General features: G+C 41.8%; 1 protein-coding gene across 1 annotated transcript in view; it reads right to left on the bottom strand.

Annotated features, from left to right (window-relative positions):
- Window positions 1–24,147, bottom strand: part of GPC3 (glypican 3) — a 465,788-nt gene that overhangs the window by 117,601 nt on the left and 324,040 nt on the right. The window contains exon 6 of the mRNA XM_007517010.2: window positions 5,507–5,627. Within this exon, the coding sequence (XP_007517072.1) occupies window positions 5,507–5,627 (121 nt within the window). The remainder of the gene's footprint in view (window positions 1–5,506; window positions 5,628–24,147) is intronic.

Below are 24,147 nucleotides of genomic sequence, written 5' to 3'. Positions count from 1 at the left end.
ATTTTTGAGTAAATTAATTTAATATGCAGGGATTAAAATACATGACCCAATTTAAATATCTTTAATCCTGTGTGTTCTAAATATAACAAACAGTTCATTTTCAAGAAATTTAATATGAAATACTTGGGAATTCTTGGTGTAGTGTTATTAAGTTGTACATAGTAATGAAGATATTAAAAACACATGCTCCCCAAAGTCACTAGACATTGTAATTATTTTGCAGGCTATTAAGCAAAATGACAGAAGATTTTTTAATGATAAATGTGTTTTGGAATGCATCAGCTAATTCCCTTTACTTCATGAAATAATGTTTAGCTCCACGGAGTCTAGGTCTGGTATTTAAAGACCAACTCACATTGTCCTTTTGTAACTCAGAAGTCATTCATTGGCTCTTGTTAACATGCCATTGTAGATACTCTGTCTTTCACACACACACACACACACACTCATTCTGGCTCCATAGGAAAAGGCAATTACTAGAGTTCTCCCATGCTATTTGTATGTGAAGAAGTGTGACAGGCACTGGGACGTAATTCCATTTGGGAAGGTCTTTTATTCAAATTTGACTCTCTAAAGGCTTTTCCTTTCATGTAGAAATTTCAGATCAGCATTGGCTTTTCTCTCAGCCATTGGGCTTGGCCAGAGTTTTATGAAACTGACTGGTTTTACTGTGAACAGACTATGGTATAAAAAGTTACTTGGAGTGTTTCTATCATGCCTGAGATTCATTTAAAGATTTTTAAAAATCCCATGCTAAGGAATTCCTGGGTAAGTCCCTGTCATTTAACAACATTACCATTTAACTTACTAAAAAAAAAAAAAATCTTAGCTTTCTACTTCAGAAGCATTTTTTTAAATTTTCTTTCTTTTCAAGATACCAGAGTTGTCACCAGGTATCTTAGAAATATAGTTCAGATATTTATGGGGGTGGTGGCAGAAGGGAGATATTCAACTGTTTGGTCTGCATTTTAGACTTTCCTTGGGAAGTCTGACATATTGTGAATTAGGAAGAGCTAGTAGAAAAGTTTTCTAGTGCCCATACTTTTTATCATTTCCACAAAGTCCCTCAGCTTCCATATCATACAATGTGGTATTCGTTTTCTAGGAAAGCTACCAATTAAGATTTGGAAAATAGCAACAACAATACGGTAGACAACGTGTTTATTGTTTTTTTGCTATTGATTTCTGATTGCAGACCAACAGAAATCAGTGTACTAGAGGCTTGAAGATCATTAATTTAAGAAGTTTTGGCTATTTGTACTCCTGCAAATTTTTACATGTGGATCGTGCCACACCTCTGCAAGCTATGCTGAGGTTTTTAGGAATAAGAAAGAGCAGAGATGAAAATTAGAAGTGCTGGAGACCAGGTCTAGCCCTGCCACGTACTGTAGGGCACGTGGCCTCTTAGTGTCATAGTTTCTTCATTCATGCTTGCCTCTGAGTGCCATTGTACAGATCAATATATTGAATGTATGTGAAAGAACTTTACAAACTGATTTATGCTGTACAAGTTATTATTCATATGAAGCAATATGGTTAACATGGCCCAAAGACAGGTTATCCATCTGTACCTGGACAAGGGGAACTTAGAGGTGATTGAAAACATTATAGTTTAATGTTTTCATAACCTAATGAGAACAAGGCAGGAGGGCAAAAGAATTGGGTGGGTGGGTGGGTAGGTGGGGGAGGGCAGGTTTAAGTTCTATCTGCCTAGGCTGGAAGACTGGTGGGAAGGGAAGAGCTTCTGAAACTATGAGAGGTTACAATGTAGAAGGAGGTAACCTGGGAACAGGTTGTTTTACAAAGAGTGGCCGGATGGAGAATAAAGTCCTGAGACTTGTTCACAAGACGGGGCTAGGTTAAAGCCTGACCTTGAGCCACAAATCATGGAATCACACAGCTGGAAGGAATCTTAAGAGGCCATCTTGTCTACTCCCTCCAGCATTCAACAGGACATTTCAACCATCCCAAACAGACCAACTGAATGAAAAACTCTGCCATCAAATGAGTAGGTATTATTGACTGCTCTGGTTTCAACTGCTTACAATGAACAAGAAAATATATATATTTTTGAATTTCATTTGAAGCTAAATTGAAAGTGGGAAGAGACAATAAGTAACTAGGCTTTCCTTGAGAATATTAATTTCCATAGGAGTTTAGGGACTGCTAAATTAGCGTAACTGCATAGTAATTCGTAAAGAGAGAAAACAAAAACATTGCCAGTGGCACTGGATTAGAGGATAAATGGCCCATAGTCCCCAAGGCTTCTGCAGGTAAGCATGTATTGTGATCATCTCTGGTATTTGTGGGGGTCTTCTCTCCATACAGAAGCCTTGAAGCAGAACACTAACAAAAATAAAATTCAGTTTAAACAAATTCTAGCACTGACACTGAAGACTTAAGAGAGTTCACGCCCTCTACTAACACAAGACAATAAATCCGCACAGAAATTAGAAACTGAAAAGGAAATTTTAAAAATAGTAAAATAAAAAGGTCTTCATTTCCGATCGTGGGAAAGTTACACATGAACTCTTGCTTGGAAGGGGATGGGGAGGACACTCCCCACCTGCAGGCCTTCCCAGGAAAGGGGTCTAGGTTTGACCCTGAAGCCATCCCCTCAAGGTTCCACCATGGGACTGTCAACGTGGAAATGGTGTTACTTTATTCCCTTAGTGAGTATATTCTTTCCAGTGCTGTCAACAGCAACTGTAACCTGAAAGGAGGCAGCTGAGAATTTCCATGGAAGGCTGTTGAAGAGTTATTTTGGGATGTGCTCATAAATGGTCTAGTCCATCTGGGTGGACACACATGATATACATGCACTGGCAGAAAGAAGCATCTCTGTATTTATAGCTGTACATGCTAGAACACCCTACTGTAGCGGAATAGAGGAATAGATGCAGCACGAAGCAAAGGGCTTGGGAAAGTAACATTACCCTCCGTGGATTCACCACTCACATGTGAGCTTGAGCAAACTAACTTTGAGTTTACCTCACTAGAATATGAGGCCAATTTTAGTCAGGCATTCAGTGAATGCAGATGTTTGGCAATGTATAGGAAACAACATCTGGGTGATTGATCAAACTTTCAACTGAATTCACTGGATGACTTGGAAGCTTGTCCCCACAGCCTTTAATGGCATCCTGCCTCAGTTTCCCTAGCTATAAAAAATGGATGAATGTTATTCATCATTTACCTCCCGGGGGTGGGAGCAGAAAGGATGACATATTGAGTAATAGTAAGTTCCTGCAAAACCTGATTCTGTAGCAGTACTGTATCATATATAATTCCAGGTTGAACTTTTTTCCCACTATAAGCAGGTATACTTACAGGACATAAAATAATTTAAAATATTTCTAAATCATAAATAAATACAACACAAAATTGTTACCACAGGCATAACATCAACACAGTATTTTTCTTTATGGCTTATCTAAAGTGTTTCACTTTCAAATTGAATCATAGCCAAAATACGAAATTTTATTGGAGGTCTGAAATAATGTGTTCTGGTCATATAATGTAACTCAGACAAGGGAAGAAAAAAATCAGTGTGGGTGTCTGGAGTCCAACCAATCTCAACAGCATAGCTTAAACAGGTAAAACTGGTCTATCAATGAGAGAATTAATTGTTTGCTTGATGGTATTTGTGAGAGAACCAAAGGCGTTCACACACACCATAGTGGCTATGGATAGAAGAAAGGAATTATCAGTGTGACATTTCCAGCTCTGACAATAAAAGGCCCTTTAGCTATGAAGTGATTTCAACATTTGTGCCTAGAATTCAGAAAGAGGTAAAAGAAAGAAAAATACAAGAAAGAAAAGATGAGATGCATCCAAAGAATTGGTAAGTATACAAAATTAGGACCAAAAGCCTTGGAATTTTGCTCCCTTTCAAACTTGTCTTGTTTAAAGAGAAAATCCTGAATATAACCACCTTAACTGCCACTTACCATCTGTCATGCACATGTAATTATTTATTCACATATATGTGCATATAAATTATATGTAATATTGATTTATATAGTGATATGTATGATATATGCAACCTCTTACAATAAGCTTGTAGGGGAGATTTTGACAGTTTAACATATTACATATCAGATAACTAAAGCTCAGAGAGGTTAAATGATTTGCCCAAGTTATGTCTCTTAGGAAGAACTGGGGCTAAATCCAGATCCATCTAAACCAAAAGGCCATATTCTTTGCACTATACCACACAGTCTCCAAGAGACTATTTAAGAAGTGCTCACCGAGCACAGAGCACTTTATTAGGCACTATTGGAGTCACAGTCAAGTTCACTGTAAATCCTTTCCTAATGTCATTTGCAGTGAAATACACCACTATCAGAAAGTAAACCCTTGCAAATATTTTCAGAGAATCACAAAAGTGTCTCAGTTAAGCCTCAGATGGAAAAAAAAAAATCATGCCAATGTCATCATACTGAAACCTCTGTCCTTGCATAAGGAGCTGGGTTTCATTAAACTTATCCTAGGAGACAAACAGAAGTCAGTGGTGTTGGGGCCCTTCCACTCATGGATCATGGGGCAGGGGCACTGTAACTTAGGTATATGGTGACATTTTTCTATTGTGACCGCAAAGCAATCACAAGCAAGTGGTACAACTAACTTCTATTATGTTATGATATGAGAGGGGAAAAAAACAACAACTTGAAGTCCAGGTCAGGAGAATCTGTGGGTGTCTTTATGTGTGGCAGTGAGTCAGAAGTTGGCAAAGGGACAGTGGAGCTGGTCCTTTTGTATCTTGCTGGTGGCAGTGAAAGCTGGCAGGTCCCCCATTGAAAGCAATTTGGAGTCAAGCATCAAAATGCTCAGATCCTTTATCTCAACCACTCCAGTATTTTAGGAAAAGGACCGAAGATCAAGGGAAAGCATTGTGTGTGAATAGGCAGCTTAAATTATGATGGTAAAAAAAATCAAAGCAATGTGAATATGCAGCAAAATCAGGCTGATTTATTTTGACGAACACTTACACGGATCATATGGAGCTCCAAAAGAGAGTACTATCAAGATATATGGCAGCATGAAAAAAAAAGGTGCTTCCAATATAGTGTTAATTTGATAAACTACAAATCACTTATATATTTCCTATTATATAAAATGTCTATGTAGCATATGAATCTATTGAGCTCTTTTATAAATATAAACAATGGTTACGTGGATGTGATTTTCTGGACGGGTATTAGAAAAGAACATGTAAAAATAAGAACAGAATAGAGTAGTAGGACTGTGAGAGAGTCTCCCCTTGATTTTCCAAGCATTTCCTAATATCGCATTACTAACAATAAAATTGAAATGTGGGGTAAAAATGAGAGTTAGGAGTCCTTTCTAGCGTAGAGGATGTCTGAAGAAAATACACAATGGTTGTCTCTCTATAGGTCCAAGATTATAGCTGTAACAGTGGACTGTCCATCTCTTACTTTTGTGACATTTCATGTATTTATTTTATTTATTTACTTATTTACTTATTTTTGCCTAGACCACATACCTGGTTAATATGCTTCAGTTTGTCGATAATTTGACTGACCACTGGCTCAGGGCCCTTCATTTTCAGTTCATGGAGGTTGAATTGATTTTTCATTCCATTCCTTGCTGCTTTTTGGCTGTATCTGGAAAGGTGAAGGAAGAGAAAATATTTGTCACATGAGAGTCCCAAGCAGAGTGAAAGTTCACTGTATCTAGCTCCAAAGGTCAATATGACCACAAGCTCTATGCACTCCTGTGGTACAAATGTAGAACACCCCCAGAAAATCTAATTGAATGGAGAATATTCATTCAACAGGCAAACATTGATTCAATGTTTTTTTTTCCTAGGTGTTAGAGAGACACCAATGAAGAAGACAGACAAGATATCTACCCTTGAACCTTCAGTGAAGAGGAAGCCAAGAATAATAGAGGTCAATGGCAATACCAAATGTTAACAATTATGCTAAGAGAAGACCAGCAAGGCACACAGAAAGAACCCTGCAAACTGCAAGCACCCATTCTACTCATTTGAAAGATAGTCTTTACCTCTTCCTTCTTCTACCATTTTCTGAAGACCTCAGAGCTGGGACGTATTTCAGGAAACTTTCTCAAGTTCTCTGTAGCATCAACTCTGCCTGTCAACCTCTTTCTGTTTGTGTTCTTCATGGGAAGACAGAACACCTGACTCAAAGGAAGATTTTCATGTGTTCCCCCAGGATAAATCATGGCCTTGACTTCATAATTGAAGTTTCAAGGCTTCCAAGATCACACTTGCCATATCTCTCAGGGTCTTTCAGTGTGAGGTCTTGCCAGCTCTGACTGGGACAGTAAGTTACTACTGAGGTGGTAGTTTCTTTGAATCTGAGACTCCTCAGATTGCAAAACAAAGCAAACAAACATGAAAGAGACAGATTTCATGTCTTCCTTTCTCTTTCATCATGTGTAAAGACCAGAACTCCATTACCAAGAAGGAAAAGTGTTTCTGAACTTTTATTTGTTTTTTCCTGATCCTGATAATGGACTGCTTTCTTAAAGAAATAGAAAAGATCTGTTGGTCCTTTGCCCTCACTTTATACACTTAAAACAACTTAGAAAAAGGGTAGTCTAGTTAAGAGAAAAATTCATATTTCTTATAATTTAATTCAACCTTCATAGTTGAGAAGCAAAATAATAGTGATCATTGGGCACAATTCAAAGGGTATATGAATAAGCAAGCATGATATAAAAGTCTCCCTGTCAACCTAGAATTCCAAGAAAGAATCGTAATTAGAAGCTTGATGCTATACTCTTCTAAGTCTTTTTTCATATGTATCTACCAGCATATAATCTCAAACAAAATGAGAATAAGACTGATATATAACTTTTCAACACATAGCCAATATCCTGGATATAGTAGAACAAACTTGTGCTTTCTCTTTTAGTCTATTGTCTATCAACATCATTTGCTTATCTGATCTGTTACTAGTGAATAATAGAACTCTACTATTTTGCTAATGTAAACAATGCTGACTAGAACATCCTTGTATAGCAATCTTTGCACATTTGCACAAATATCTATAAAGAATAGGCTCCTCAAATTCAATCCATTCACATTTCTTAGGATGTGCAATGAATAATTAATTTTACTCTATTTTCACACAGCACTTCACAAAGCAGTTTCACAACACTCAACTAATTTGAGCTTCTCAACCATACTGTGAGGTGACCAGGGCAGAGCTCATTATTTTATTATTGAAAATTTCACAGCTACAGAAGATATTGATCTGATTCCATTAGATGTTCCTTTCCATGATTTAATGTACCTGCCAATATTAAGGACATTCTTTGAAAAAACATGTATGGTAGCAGAGGAGGCCAGAAAATCTAGTCCTGACTTTCATAATGAAACATTTTCCTTGGAAAAGGACAGTACGTTGCAGTGAGGTTAAAGAGAACATTTGATTGCAATTTTGATTGTAGTTTTCTCCCTCCACCCCCCCCAACCTGGTAGCCGAGCATACTCAAATTTTTTTAATGTTAAAAGCTAGTGAATACACAGAATACCAACCACCAAATACCAGTTTCCTTTTGGAAAGGGTGTTAAAGAACTGTAAAGAAACATCTCTATCTGATGGGAATCAGCAAACTATTAGCCTCCTCTTTTATGCCTTATAATCTGCAAAGCCATTATGCTTTTTCTTTATACTTACTGATCGATACCTGCATCAGAGACCTTAGCCACAGATCAAAAGATGGTGCTCACTGTAACCCTTTCAAAATCAAGTCCAGGAATGTGTCCCTAGAGCCATATCCTTATACTTGTCCACATTGAAGCTTGTGGGCCACTTTTTTCTTATTATTAATGATTTAATATTGATTTACAAAATTATGAGACAACAGGAGTATAATTCCACACCATTTTTACTGCCAGAGTTCTGTTTCCCCATTACCTCCATTGGAAACTGCAGTGGTTCTCTCAAGATCAAAGATACAAGTTGACTGTTATTTCTATAATTGTCTATATATATAATTTGCCCCTCCCCCCAACTTTTCCCCCACTATAGTACTGTCTCCTCTTCCTTTCTAAGTCGCATCCCACACCTATGGCTACTTTTGAATGTCCTTTTTTCTTCTTCTCTCTTTGGGTCCTGATGGAATTGGAGTTCAGAGCTCTCTAGTCATTGTCCTTAATATTGCTCCCCTTCTCTGGAGGTATGGGGGGTGCAGAAGGTGTAAGTTCTGGATTCTGTAATTGCTTCTCTGCTAGACATGAGTATTGGCATGCTGATCCATACCCCCAGCCTGTTTCTATCTTTCCCTACAGGGTAGAGCTCTGGAGAGGTGAGACTCTGGGGTGCCTATGCCTACCAACCAAGTATCTTCCCAAAGTTTCTGATCTTCAGTGGAATATTATGAAGACATCTGCTAGCAGAGCGATTTTGCCCTGTGTAGTCTTCCAAATCATTTCTAAGTATCAAACCAAATTAATTTTGAGGTTGATCCTTTATGGTCCTACTGTACTATTTCCTGCTATTCCACAACAGTGCCCCCCTTTAGCTCTATTTTTTGGTTTCTTATCTCCAAACCATGGGTAAAGAGCCAGGACTAAACACTGTCCCACAAATGCCATGGTGATTCAATTAAAAAAAAAAAAATCAGTTTTGGGTTGAAAAGCTTGCCAAACTTTTTTGAAAGTTGAAATAGCATCCCCTGTTCCGCTCTATCCATATGCTATTTAAATCCTCAAAGGATTCTAGTAAATTAAGCATGGTTTCTGGTTACAGGAGTGTTGGGAAGAGCTGGCCTGTGGCTTAGACCTAAAACCTGCCTTTATTTTATTTACTCTACAAAGCAGAAAACCAAAAGTACTGGCCCTATAGCAACAGGAATTTTGTGGTGCTATTTTAAAACTCTCTGCTCTTGCATTATCCTGCTGGGTGTCTCAATGTTTCAGTCTCCAGTACCATACAATATTTCTTCTCTCTCTCTCTCTCTCTCTCTCTCTGTTTCTCCTTAGTGCAAACTACAGAGAATGAGTGTTACAATGGAATACTATGCAGACATTAATGTGCTGGTAGGAAACCAGAACCAAGACAATTTCAACAGACACAAATAGTGGTTAAGAGCTCATAGTGCGTGAATATGTATGGTTCTAATATACCTTGTGTTAAAGTAAAACAAAACAAAAAAAATGATGGAGGGGTGAAGCGGCGGTGTACCTGGTTAAACACACATGTTACAGTATCTGAGGACTGGGGCTTGAGTCCCTGGTCCCCACCTGCAGGGGGAAAGCTTTGAGAGTGGTGAAACAGGGCTGCTCTCTGTCTCTCTCTCTCTCCCTCTCTGTCTCCATCTCCCTCTCAATTTCTGGCTGTCTCTATCCAATAAATAAATAAAAGGCAAAAACAATTTTTTTCGATGGATTCACAAGAAAATAGTTGACTGGCCACTTAAGGTGAGCAAGAATGGGGAGATATTGGGATGGCTTGGCCTTTTCTTTTTGTCCATATTGATCTTTTGCATTTGTGATAATACATGCTTTACTTTTTCTGGGTTCATTGTCATTTTTCATTTTTACCCATTTACATTTGCTGCCAGGGTTGTCACTAGGGTTTGATGCTTGTGTGATTCCACCGTTCTCAGTGGCATTTCTTTACAGAGGGTAAGGGAGAGAGAGAGAGAGAGAGAGAGAGAGAGAGAGAGAGAGAGAGAGAGAAACACCTATATTGCTCTACTGCTTGTGAAGTTTCCCCTCTGCAGCAGAGACTGAGGGCTTGAACTTGTGCCTTAGGTAATGTGTGCACTCCATTACCTAGTCCCAGCTCATCCACTATTAATCCATTAATTAGTAGTTGGACGTTGTTGCTGAGAATTGAACTCAGAGCCTCATAAATGTGATGTGTGTGCAAGAGTGGATCTTGGTTTGCACTCTTTTGTCCCAAGGAAAGCACTTGGTCGCAGGGAGCTGTCAGAACTGAGTGTTTGCTCTGGTCCAAAAACCAAAGATAAAGAAAGCAAGCACATCATCTTGTAGAATCCTCCTGGCAATAATATAAAAGAAACATTACAATTAGCTATCTGTTATTTGTGGGTGGGGGGGCAGGGCCGGGGGGCAGTCAGTGAGGAAACTGAAGCACAGAGAAGTTAAACCACTTGTCCAAGCTCACACAGCTAGTCATTACCAAGTAAATTAGAATCTTGCAAGTCTATCACTGGCTGCTACTATTCTTTTTTGGTTATTAGTTGACTTTTTTTTTTGTGGATGGGGCAGGGCAACTGAGGACTGAACTTAAGATCTCATATAAGTAGGGCCTGTGCTCTACCACTGAGCAACATCCCTGACAAACTTCCTCTGTTCTTAACCACTACACTCCTACTGCTTTCTTAGCAACACACCACACTAGGCCAATGAAAAAGCCCACTTTGATTATTGATCTAAAAACATTTTACAAAATTACAAGATTTTCAGGGTATGAATTCACATCCATGTACAGGGTCTGTGTGAGTTAACACACTCTCCAACAGAGTTCTGACCACTTCTCACATCCCATAACTACCCATAGTTCTCATCAAGTCCAAGAGACAGTTTGATTACCATGGTTTTTGCAAGTTCATTTGCTTTACTCATCTAGATCACACATATGAGCAAAACCATATCTGATAATTATGTTCTACCTCTTGACATATTTCACCTAGCATAATCACCTCTAGTTCCATCCATTTTGTCCTGAAGAACACAATATTGTATATTTCCACTTTTAAAAAAATTTCCACTTAAAAAAATATTTTAATACTGATAACTATATACTATAAATATAATTATATAAAATTATCATCTTATTATTGCCACCAGGTTATCACTGTACCTGCACTTTGAATTCACTGCTCCCAGTGGCCATTTTTCCCTTTAAAAAAAGAAAGAGCTCACTTGGATAGTGTGATGCTTTGTCATGTATGCCACTCAAGTTCAAAAGCAATCCCTACCACACTGGAGGAAGTTTTGGTACTGTGGCATTTTTCTATCTGCCTCTTTATCTCTACCTAGAGATGAATAGATAGATAGATAGATAGATAGATAGATAGATAGATAGATAGATAGATAGACAGACAGATAGATATACAGACAGTCCACACTAACTACCAACTTACCTGCTCACCGTACTTCACACCATTATATGAGACATTTCATAAGCTACTTGGAGTGGCCTACAAGGCTTGAAAGAGGGGTCATCAAAACAGCTCTCCTAACCTACACTATGAATCCCTGGGCTTGTTCTTTTCTTTTCTCTTCTTCTCTTTTTTCTTTCCTTTTTGTTCTCTCTCTCTCTCTCCCTCTCTCTCTTTATAGAGACAGAGAGGATAGAGAGACTGAAAGACAGGGGTTGGATAGTGGCACACCCAGTTAAGCTCACAAAGTATTATGCACAAAGACCCAAATTTGAGCCCCCACCCTTCACCTGCATGGAGGATGCTTCACACATAGTGAAGCAAGTCTGCAGGTGTCTATCTTTCTCTCTCCCTCTCTAATTTGCCCTCCTTTCTTAATTTTTCTGTCTTACTGAATAAAATGAAAAAAAGAGGGGGGGACATAGATGGCTGCTAGGAGTAGTGTATTTGTAGCGTGGGAACTCAGCTCCAGCAGTAAAACTGGAGGCAGAGAGAGAGAGAGAGAGAGAGAGAGAGGGAGAGAGAGAGGCTGAGACTGAAGGAGACAAGAGCAGTGAAGCTTCCTCCAATGCAGCAGGGGCCAGGCTGGAACCTGGGCAACGTTGCGCACAGGGCAAAGCAGCACACTATCCAAGTTAGTTTCTTTGTTGGCCCTGGGTGTGTCCTTTAAAAGCCCTTGAAGAGAGTCCCATGTGTGGATTTTCTTCTCCTAAACAGATTGCTGATAATATTGCTCTTCAGTGAAATATTTGTGTTCTTGGGAGATAAGGAGTTGATACTAAAGAAATAAATAATCCTGACTGTCGCCACCACCACAAGATAAAGATCAAAGATGACTGGAAATATCTAAAGACAATAATAAAACAAGTGCAGGAGAATGTTGTGCTGAATTCCTTCTTCCCTTTATGATCTTGGCTACAGTCATGTGATAGGCATAACATGGCCCCAGGGAATTCTGAGTAGCATGTACGCTCCCAGCTTCCAACCCAAAGGGACTCAGTGCGGGAAGTCTCCACAGCTTAGTTAATTAACTCAGCAGTTTGTTGCCACTAGCTCCCTCTTTGTCACTGCTGTACATGGTTTGTGACTGACTATGCATGAGGACAAGCCATCCAGAGGCTGCCCGGAGTGGCAGAAGTGGGCGCACTGCAAATCAGAGTGGAGTTTAGAAAGGCTGGCTACACAATAACACTCATCTCTAATGAGCTGAATTGTTCATTTTGGGGGAAAGCTGCTTCTTTCGTAAAGCTATGACATGGCTCCGGCAATGAACACTGGCTGGTAGAAGAGGAAATTAAACAAAAGTTCTTGATTCCTGAATCTACATTTATCTTAACTGCATGTGTTATGTAAAATACTACAAATGTCAACTTGGGGGGCCAGGAGGTAGTTAACTGCACATGTCCCCATGCATAAGAACTTGGGTTTAAACCCCTTGTCTCCACCTGCAGGGGGAAAGCTTCACAAGTGGTGAAGCAGACCTGCAGGTCTCTCTCTCTTCCTCTTTTTATTTTTGTTGATTTTTTTGTTTTGTTTTGTTTTTGTTTGTTTTTACCAGAGCACTGTTCAGCTCTGGCTTATGGTGGTGCAGAGGACTGAACCTGGGACTTTGTAGCCTTAGGCTTGAGAGTCTCTTTGCATAACCATTATGCTATCTACCCCTACCCTCTCTCTCTCTTCCTCTTTACTCTTTTTCTCGCTCAATTTTTCTCTGTCTCTATCCAAAATTAATTAATTAATTAATTAGTTAATAAATACATGTAAGAAGTGTCCATTTAAAATATCAGCTGTGGTGTTTATTTTTTTTCTTCTCCCATTAAGTCCAATATTGGTGTATCACATGAAGTGACTGCCCCAATAAAAAAGGAAAAAGGAAAAGGAAAAGAAAGAACACTGTTTGTTTCATACTTCTATTCAGGAAGATTGGGGGGTGGGGCAGGGAAGAGGGAGTAAGACCAGTGCAAAAGCCACAAACTGAAAAGGAACCTAATTAAAACAGAACAGCTGGGCGTGCTTATCTCCAGACAGTTGAAGCAAAGAGAGCACTTGTAGGCGAGGAACAGAGCCAAAGAAGCAGAAAATGGGGGTTCTTTGCTTCTCCTGTGCTGTCTCAGTTAGCAAGGATGCAGTGGAAAGAAATCAACAGATTCAAATGTAGAACATTCCAGATGGAAGCACCCCTAAGAGAGCGTCATGCCCAATCCAATCACAGAGAGGGACTTACTTAACAGCTCAAACTGTGAGCATCATGATTCCACATTTAGAAAATCTCCCTTTAAAAGTTCCTTGAATGTGCATTATGGAATTCAAATTAAGATAGAAAAGCTGCTAAAAAAAGGCACTTTCCTTCTCCCCCTGGGCATTAGAATGGTGGCAGTTGTTTGTAAACAAGTTTTAGAAGGACTAATCCTGCCATTCAGTTTTATTTTTGATTTCACAAAATGTGAAGGTGCTGCCTTGTTATACTTGGCCACAGATAAGTAACAGATCTCACATTCACAGATCGCCATCTTATGGAGAGACTGCAGTATTGCATGCAACCCATAACCCCATGTGTAGGATTGATCGGTTTCTTCTTGCCTTTAGGTTCCTGATTTTTAAACAACTTGTTCTTCTTCATATTTTAATGCTTTTTCAGACACCAAGTTTCTGATGCTACCATGATGCCAACCTGACTTCCCCAGGCAGACGAACTCACCAATGTACCCTGGAACCCCACCTCTCTAGAACCCTGACCCACTAGGGAAAGACAGAAACAGGCTGGGAGTATGGACCAACCTGCCAACGTCTATGTCCAGTGGAGAAGCAATTACAGAAGACCGACCTTCTACCTTCTGCACCCCATAATGATCCTGGGTCCATACTCCCAGAGAGATAAAGAATAGGAAAAATTTCAAGGGAAGGGATGTGATCTGGAACTCTGGTCGTGGGAATTGAGTGGAACTGTACCCCTCTTATCCTATGGTCTTATCAATATTTTTTTATTTTATAAATAAAAAAATAAAATACTCATGGAAAGAAGTTGAAAATAAGAACAGAAAGGAAAAACACAAAGTAGAACTTGGACTAGATTTGGTGTATTGCACCAAAGTAAAGGACCCTGGGGTGGGGGGAGGTGTGTGTGTGTGGGGGATTTCAGGCCCTGGTGCATGATGGTGGAGGAAGACCTAGGCTAGGGGGTTAGAGTGTTTTGCAGAAAACTGAGAAATTTTACACATGTATCAACAAGTATATTTACTGTAAACCCCCCAACAAAAAAAAGAAAGTGTTCCAGTCATAATAATCAGTATGGGAAAATGAGATAATTTAGAAAGTATAGTCTTCAAAGCAAACTAGGATACAGGCTAGAAAAATATTAAGAAGTCTAAGGAATGTTACTTTTTTCTGTTCAAGATGGAGTGTGAGTTTACATAAATGAACAGAAAACTAAAGCAAAAGGGAGGACAGTTGAGTTTTCTAAATGTGCAACAATTTGCTTCTATATATTTGTGCACATACTGAGATAACAACATTTTTCCTCATTGTCGGCGAAGCAGTATCACCTCATAAGGTACATTTCAGCCTGAAGTGTACTAGAAAGAAATCTGTCCATCATACTCCAAGAAGGACCTAAAACCTCCAGCGAGAGACTTTCAGAAATAACAAAGAGATAAATGTAACCCAGGCCCATTTCTACCCTGCTTAATGGACACGAGCTATATAAGGGGAAAACTGCACTGGAATTTGCTTTTCTCCAGTTCTCCAAGTTCATTATTAGGAGGGGACTAGATGTTTAGTCTTGGAATAAAATCAAGAATAGCCCAGGGAAGCAAAGACTCTTTTTCCAGATGGCGAGGAAAATGTGAGAAGCTGCTACCATTGGCCATCTTGGAGAAGAGGCTAACTATGGGAAACATGACCCCCACCCTCACCACTGGGAAAGCAGGTAGAAAGTAAATGAGTGTCTGGGGTGGAGTTACTGTCTCCCTCTCTCTCATAATGGGGAGGGGAACGGGAGGGAGGGGGGGGGAGAAAAATAAATAAGGAAGCAAAAGGGATTCTTATGAGAGCATTGTGTGGGAATGCTGGTGATAACAGTTTCCAGGGCTTTGGGTCTCATCACTGGGCCTGGGTAGATCAGGCTGGCTCTCTTGAGGGGTGTTCTCCAGGGGAACATAGCAATGAGGAGAGATGGGAAAAATGTGACTCCACAGCTGAATAATCTAGGGGGGAGGAGGGGATGTAACAGAGCACAGCACAGACTGGAGGTCTATTATCTCACCATCTCTAAGTCCTTCTAGCCCAAAGAACTATCCCAGGATGCTAGGTACTTGCTGTTCCACTGCAGTGTATGAAACACACAGGGAGAAACCAAAGCACTGCTCCACCATCCATGTCGCTCTATTTGTTTTCTCTTTGATCCTCTCATGATGTTGAATGAGTGATGAACACTGAATATTTAGACCTGTGTCAAAGGAATTATTCTTCCCTCCTCTTCCTTTCCTTTCCTTTCCTTTCCTTTCCTTTCCTTTCCTTTCCTCTCTTCTCCTTTTCTTCTTCTCTCCTCTCTCTCTCTCTCTCTCTCTCTCTCTCTCTCTCTCTCTCATTCTTCTTTTTTACCAGAGCACTGCTCAGCTCTGGTTAATGGTGGTGCAGGGGACTGAACCTGGGACTTTGGAATCTCAGGCATGAGAGCCTCTTTGCATAACCAACATGCTGTCTACCCCTACAAAAGGTACTTTTCAAAGCCAGATATCTAGTTCCTCTGGGTGTATGGCCCAGGCTTGAATCCTGGAGCCATTTGGGGGTGCTGTGATGTCTCTCCCCCTCTGCCTCTCTCTAAGTGAAAAAGTCAGCCCAAGAGGAGTAAAATCATCATGCATATGCAAGAGGCTTAGGGCCAGGTGGTGGTGCACCTGGTTAAGCACTTACAGAACTGCAAGAGGCCCCAGTTCCATGAACAACCAAAAAGGAAAAGTCCTCAGTAAGAATGTCTTCTCAAATGGAGACACCACCCCCCAACTCTTCTTCTTCACTCTTCCAGCCTTTAGGTTCATGATTAGTCAACAATTTGTTTGGCTTTGTATGTTAACTACCTTTTCAGCCGCCAGGTTCCAGATGCTAGCATGATGCCAACTAGACTTCCCTGGAGAGACAACTCCACTAATGTGTCCTGGAGCCAATTCCCCAGAACCCTGGCCCACTAGGGAAAGAGAGAGGCAGGCTGGGAGTGGGGATCAACCTGTTAATGCCTATGTTCAGCAGGGAAGCAATAACAGAAGCCAGACCTTCCACCTTCTGCATCCCACAAGGACCTTGGGTCCATACTCCCAGAGGGTTAAAAAATAGGAAAGCTATCAAGGGAGGGGATGGGATGTGGAGTTCTGGTGGTGGGAATTGTGTGGAGTTGTTCCCCTCCTAACCTATGGTTTTGTCAATGTTTCCTTTTTATAAATAAATAAATAAATAAATGTCTTCCCAATGCTTGTGGGGAGCATCTTAGAGGGAGTACTTTCTGCACAAGATATCAAAAAGTCCCACAAGTTTTCCAAGTGATCAGCTTTGGGGCTCAGAAGTTATTTTCGCTCACTTCTCCCCCTAGTATTTCATGGTCTTCCTCCCTGACAGGATATAGCTGGCTTCCATATGGTGTGACTGTCCCTTGCAACACTCACACATTTTTCTTAAATCTCCCTCTTTAGAATGCAGCTTTTTTTTTTTGTCTCAGGTCACCAGCTGGAGTCCACAACAAACCCCCTTGGGGACCTCCCACAACCACACCTCACTGCCTGGAGACCAGTTTGAGTGAGAGTAAAGTGTGAGTCAGGGGTCAAAAGCTGACTTGAGGCCTTCTTTTTGCACTGCATCATCAGCTACCTAAGAAAAAAGCCAAACAGCTAGTTATCACGGTAGAGAGATGCTCAACTGAGCCCTACTGGAGGAGCCACTGAAGATGACTGGCAAAGGGCAGACCGTGCTCCTGTGAACTGAGTAAGGCCAGGACACATGGCAAGCAAGTCCAACATCCCTGCCACATGTTGGCTTTCAGCAACTCTTGTTTTAGCCACTGTACTTGTAGGTCTTGACTCCCTCACCATGTAGGAGCAGGCCGCCCCAGATCTGAATCAGTGGTGGCACAGGCTGACTGACCAGCCAGCTCCCAGCCTCTGAAATTATTCTTGTTTCCTGCAGCCAGTAATTTGTGCTCTGGGTGGGTGGGGGGTGGTTAAGTGGGACTTACTTTAGTTGTCTAGATTTCCCTAGTCTGTGTGTCCTTGTTGGCATGTGTCTCTGCTGTAGTCTGTGCTGGCTGTCATACACCAGGCAGTCAGTGGACACCACTTGACCAGAACTAAGGCTGCCCAGCTTAGTGGTACAGTCTGGCCTACTCTGCCCAGTTTGTGTCAGCCTGTTCCTAGACAGCTTTTCCCCAAATCTGTTGCTACTGACATCTGACCTGACTGTATGGGCCTTGCCTGGAAAACTTGCCTTGAAGTCCACCTTATAGGTGAATCCAGTGTATAAAAAGCAAGGCCTATCTAGGCATTGGCCAAGTTCTTTCACCAATCAACATCACTACTCAGGTGGTGGGGCACTTCTGCTTGGTCCAGCCAGCCAGGTGTGTCCTTATTGCCCCAGGACTACTCCTTCAGCCTCTACCCACACCCCACAGTCACTCACTGGGCTCCACACACTCCCAGCCAAGGCACACACCTATCTGCAGGATCCATTTACCTCTCAAATTCTTTTCTAGCAATGTAAACATCAGCCCACCTCTGGGATCAACAGAGTGAGATTTTACTGTTGGGACAACTCTCCTGGCACACCTGTTATATTTACCACTCAAGGCAATCATTTTGAGAGGGTTTGCAATCTGATGGAGAATTTTCCGGGTTCTCACTTCTTGGGGTGAGAGAACTAGGCTCCCACATAGTTCTGTGTTACTCACTGAGGCCTCCAAGGTCAGGTGGTCTTGACTGAGACACTGCTTTGGCCGAATATGTCCAGCTAGGACTTTGTGGACCAGATTCAGCTTCTGGCAAATACACATCTCAGAAAATGAAATCTTCAATCAGTGACAGGGTTGAATTCCCTAAACACCCATAATGGAGCATACAATTTTATTCCTCCAGGATGCCTCTATAGCTTACGTCCTCGACAAGGGCTTCCACTCTGACCGTGGCCATATAGAAGGAACTAGCAAGAATGATGTGACTCAAAGGTAAGACTGGCTGAAGCATACAGAAAGGACTTGCCTGCAGAAAGCAGAACCAACCCTTTTGCTTCGTCTCTCCTCTCCTCTCCTCTCCTCTCCCCTCCTCTTTTCTCCTCTCCTCTCCTTTCCCCTCCCCTCTCCTTCCCTTCTCTTTTCTCCTCTCCTCTCCTTTCCCCTCCCCTCCTCTCCCCTCCCCTCCTCTCCTCTTTTCTTTTATTTTCTTCTCTTATCCCCCCCCTCTCTCCCCTTATATTTATTTTATTGTGTGGATAGAAACAGAGATAAATTGAGAGGAGACAGAGAGAGACACTTGTAGCACTGCTTTACCATTTGTGAAGCTTTCCTCTGTGCAGGTGAGGACTGAGGGGGTTGAACCAGCATCCTCCTATTTTGTAACATGTACACTTTACTAGATATGAAACCACCTGGCCCTACTGTCTTCTACTGCCCCAGAATCCAGATGGTGGCAGAATTCTGACCCAGCAGGAAGACATACAGTTGACAACCATGTTTAGTGAAGACAGTGGTAAGGTGGGCATGGGCAGAGTAGCTAGAACAGAAAAACAAACAAACAAACAAAAACTTTTCATGGCCAGTGTTCCACTAACAGAATGGCTGTGCCCTTGGTAGGTCCAAAGCTGACCCTTCCACTCTCCAGTTGCCAACAACAAAAGCAAAGCAAAAAATAATTGAAGGGGAAGACAAGGTGAGCCAGAGTGTAAACTACCCCCAAGGCAACTGCTCCAGTAGCTGCAGGTGCCCTCAGCACTCGACTCTGCACCTGTTCTCCTCCTGGGACAAATGGACTATTGTGTGAGACTGTGTGTGCAGAGGTGCTAAGCAAACAAAAAACTCCTCTCCCACTCATAAAGTCGATGGGATCCCAGGAAAGTTGCCTAATCCAAATAAAAGTGATTGTAAAGCACTTGGTGAAATATAAATGGCTATATAAATACATAAATATTTCGTAAAAAGCCTTCAGCAATACACAAGGACAACTAGGTCAAAAATCACGCAGCTCCCCTGCCTAGAGGAGCTCAGAAAGAGTGAAAATTGTCTGCTTTGCTCTGGGTTTCTCAGACTCTTTGTATTCCTCTATGCTCTCCTGCCCTTCAGCCCTCGGCACTTCTCTCCCAGTATCTCTCACTGATAGATCTCTCTGTGGTTAGAGAGCTTGTAATTTTCATTCTGGGTGGTAGTGTCAAATATGATACGAAGCAGCAAATGCCGAATTTCATTACTTTTGCTCAGAAGCCCCCTGGAGGTTGTGTGGTTCTGAGGGTGGAGGTGGAGGTGGAGGGAACCATTTTCTTTCAGGTTTAATCATGTGAATTTCAACCCCCAATCTTTGCTGTATCAGAAACAGAGAGCAACTCGGACAGCATTTCAAATAGCCACCCTACCTGCTCCCTCATACCCCAAAGATACCTGCAAGAATCAGCTGAAGGGGCACTGCTGTCCTAATAAGAATGGCTATGCCCTGAGCCTCCTTGTGACTCACTTTCACTTTGGTTTGTTTTGGAAGCCACTAGAAAAAAAAAAACTGGAAGTTCAAAGTCATCAAGACTGATTTACAGCACTCCATTACCTTTCAAACTCCATTCCACCCCACCCTCAAAGTACTCATAAGATCTCACAGTTGGTTAGAGTTGGGAAGAGTGTTAGAAGTCATATGCCCAGCTTCATTTAATAAGCTGAGGGGCAGTGACTGGGCCAAAGCTGCAAAACTGTGATTTGGGATAGAGCTAGGAACCAAACTGGACTCACAGCCTAGGGCTAAAAGGGTCTCTTTAAAATGGATTGCAAAGCTGCATAGGAGAGTTATAGGCAGTGGTTTCATTGTAAGGGCCATGTACTCAGGAGCTGTACTCAGGACTAGCCTAGGAAGTAGTTGAAGGCCTCCAGCTCTTTCTCCCAGAGACAGCCCCCTTTCAGCAGAGAGACATGGAAAGAGACACCGATACATGGACCTCAACAGGAAGAGCATCCATGGCAGGTCTGCATGAGAGGAAAATAAACTCACAATCAGGGTCTCCATCAATAATAGAAAAGTAGGGAACGAGGAACTCTTGGGAGAAGTCAGACTCTTCCTCTTCCCCCTCCCTTTCCTCCTCCTCTTCCTCCTCTTTTTTCTTGTCACTTTGGTTACCACTGGGGTTCAGGGCTTGCATGACTACATTACTCCTAGTGGCTATTTATTTCTTTTAGATACAGGGTGAAACGGTTGAGCACACATATTACCATGTGTAAGGACTTAAGTTCAAGACCCCAGGCCCCACCAGCAAGGGGAGGGGGAAGCTTTATGAGCTTTAGTCAGTGTCTGGTTGAAATCTGCACATGTATCATCCTCCGAATTACACTCTTCCCAACAGGCACCCATCCCAGCTCAAGTTCTTTATCCTCTCAGGCTCTTCTCTCTACAATCTCTACAATGATTTGCTGACTGAGAACCAAGGACCTGCAAATTGCAGGGATAGACTGCTTGCCTTTCAAGGCTGTTTTGAAGGGGGCCAGGAGGTAGGGCACTTGTTGAGTGCACACATTAGAAACCTAGTGGTGATGCACCTGGTTGACAGCACATGTTACAATGCACATGGATTGGGGTTCGAGACCCCAATCCCCACCTGCAGGGGGAAAGCTTTGCAAGTGGTGAAGCAGTATTGTGGGTCTCTCTGTCTCTTTCCCTCTCTATCACCCCTACCTTCTAAATTTCTGGCTATCTCTATCTAATAAATAAATAAATATATAAAGATAATAAAGAGAGAAAGAAAGAGACAGTGTGCACGGACCCAGGTTCAAGCTCCTGATCCCCACCTGCTGGGGGAAAGCTTCACAAGTGGTGAGGCAGGACTGCAGATGTCTCTCCATCTCTTTCCCTCTCTACTTCCCCTCTAAATTTCTCTGTCTCTATCTAATAAATAAATAAACTAAAGGGAAATGTTTTCAAGATTGATAACATCAGTGAAATCAGTCTGTGATTGTTGGTATGCATGAGACCTCTTCTGTTTCATTTGGTTTAAATCCCCCCTGCTTAACACTATTCTATTTACATAACCACTGCATTCTATTTACATAACCACTGTTAACAAGCACCACCCTCCCTCCAGGGCATTGGTGGTTCAGTGATAGGATTCTCGCCTGCTCTGCCCCCTCCTTGTCACACTCTGATTGTCACCAGTCACTTTTCTCTCCACCCTCTCTATGTCACATCCTGTTTCCACCCTACTTGGCAAGTATATATAAAGACAGCATTGTAAGTTTTAGGGTACTTGAGTTTAGCTTAGCTCGTCTTAGATTGTGCTGCGTCCTGCATGAATAAAGAGATACTGCCTACAGCTCAACCATGAGTCCCTGGTCGTCTGTTACCCGCCCGTGAAGCCAGCCCGGCGAAAACAACATAACCCGTCGAAAACAACATATGGCGCCCAACATGGGGCTGGAACTGCGCAACTCCCAGATAAGTGAAGACTTTGCCTACCTATGCACTATGGTCTTCTCTTCTACTTATGAAGAGGTTTGCCAAATCCTCTACTGTTTCATTATGAGACAGTTTCTCTGTCTCTGGAACATTTTACTCTGGGCCACACTTCGGTTCCCTGACCGGGAACTTTGGTTTCTTATGACCGGGATCATAGAGCTTGGGAGATGCACAGAGATTTCTCCTTGGACTTTCTGGATTCCCTCTCCCATGTTTTCTGAGGAAAAGGACTACATTTTGCTCTGGGCCACAGTTTGGTTCTTTATGACCGTGATCGTAGACCTTGGGATATGCATGGGGATTTCCCCTGGGACTTTCTGGACTTCTTCTCGAATGTTTCCCATGGAGAAGGACTACTCTAGTTTGAGGAGCATTCTCCAGTACCCTGGCAGTTCCCAAGTATGGAGACACGTGGTTAGTTCTACTCCCCTGATTGGATTCTTTCTTCGATGGGAAGACACTTTTAAAAATGGGTGCCTGAAGCAATCCAGCAGGAACAGTCAGAAGCACCCTAAATGGAATTTCGAGGAGCTTTTTGGACTAGGACGCCCTCCAGGGACTCTTAATCCTACATGGTGAGATCTTGATAATCTGGTTCAAGTTGCGTTTCATAAGAGAATGATTTGAATGACTGAATTTTTGTTTGACATTGACTTAAAAAAAAATGCTGGACGCAGCCATGATTTCTAGAGACATCCAGAAACAATCCAAAAAATTGTTTTTTCCCTCCTTTGATTTCTCTTTTATGTCTTAACATGAATCTGAAACGTTTAATCCTGAAAACTGTATGAGTTATGGGTGGGGCAGATAGTGCAAAGATTATGTTAATTATTCTCATGCCTGAGGCTTTTAACCATGGTTCTTCTGTTTACCTTTCCACATTTTATTGAGTTTAAACTGTTTAAACAACCTTAAAATCATACTAGAAAGGACTTCCAATTATAATGGAGTTATCAATTATAGTAAACTTCTAATCTGCTACAAGTTTTGTTTGACAAGTAAGTGCATTTCAGCTGTCAAAGTCTTCACATGAAAAAGCATCTACTCAAATGGAATTCCTGGAAATCCATTTGGATCCTGTTCTCTGGATTGCCCACAAGATGGAATGACTACAACACACCCCCGGAAACCAATGAGGTGACCTGGCATGACCTGAAGAAACAGATTCACAGACTCCAAAGCTCACTCTCTACAGAAAAGCAGAATTCTGGTGGCCAACATTCCCCATTGAGACAGACGTGCAGCGTTTCATCCTCCGGCATTTTCTTCTGTGGTCAGCTACTTTGGACTGACACCTCCATCGGACTTACTGGTATACGCTGCTGTGTTTCTCAAAGACTAACTTCAGCCAATTGCCTTGAGACTTTATAGACCATGTCCCCTCGGCTTCAAGGCTCTGCCCCAGATGCAGAAAACTCCCCCTCCTTATTAGGTTACGCCCACAGAGTCATGAAGCGCCCCAAGAGGCAAGAGATGCCCACAGAGGCAGGAAACACCCTTTGAGGCAAGAGATGCCCCCAGAGGCATGAAGTGCTCCCAGAGGCAAGAAATGCCCTTTCGCCTGCTAGGTCTTGCCCTTTGAGGTAAGAAACGTTCCCCTTGGCATCATACTGGTTATTGCTGCTCGCCTATTTTATTTTCCATGTCTTATGCCAGTTCTTTTGAAAATGCCAGTACAATACAGGTTTCTGTTCACCCCAAAATCCTGATACTATGGCCATTAGTTAAAAAGAAAGGGGGAATTGTTGGTATGCATGAGACCTCTTCTGTTTCATTTGGTTTAAATCCCCCCTGCTTAACACTATTCTATTTACATAACCACTGCATTCTATTTACATAACCACTGTTAACAAGCACCACCCTCCCTCCAGGGCATTGGTGGTTCAGTGATAGGATTCTCGCCTGCTCTGCCCCCTCCTTGTCACACTCTGATTGTCACCAGTCACTTTTCTCTCCACTCTCTCTATGTCACATCCTGTTTCCACCCTACTTGGCAAGTACATATAAAGACAGCATTGTGAGTTTTAGGGTACTTGAGTTTAGCTTAGCTCGTCTTAGATTGTGCTGCGTCCTGCATGAATAAAGAGATACTGCCTACAGCTCAACCATGAGTCCCTGGTCGTCTGTTACCCGCCCGTGAAGCCAGCCCGTCGGAAACAACATAACCCGTTGAAAATAACATGTGATCTACTGGAAGCTGCCAAGTGGGAGAGAATTCATGCTCATGCTTTATCATAGATTTGATTCCCAGCCCTACATGGAAACAACACAGAGAACAAATAAAGAAAGCTCCATGGATGGTGGGGCAGTTCTGTAGTGTTTCTCTGGTGGTGCTCTCCCCCAT

The sequence above is a fragment of the Erinaceus europaeus genome, chromosome X, assembly GCF_950295315.1.
Source record: "Erinaceus europaeus chromosome X, mEriEur2.1, whole genome shotgun sequence".
Taxonomy (NCBI): Eukaryota; Metazoa; Chordata; class Mammalia; order Eulipotyphla; family Erinaceidae; genus Erinaceus; species Erinaceus europaeus.
Note: the sequence above shows the minus strand (reverse complement) of the source record. Positions and strands in the feature narration are given on the sequence as shown.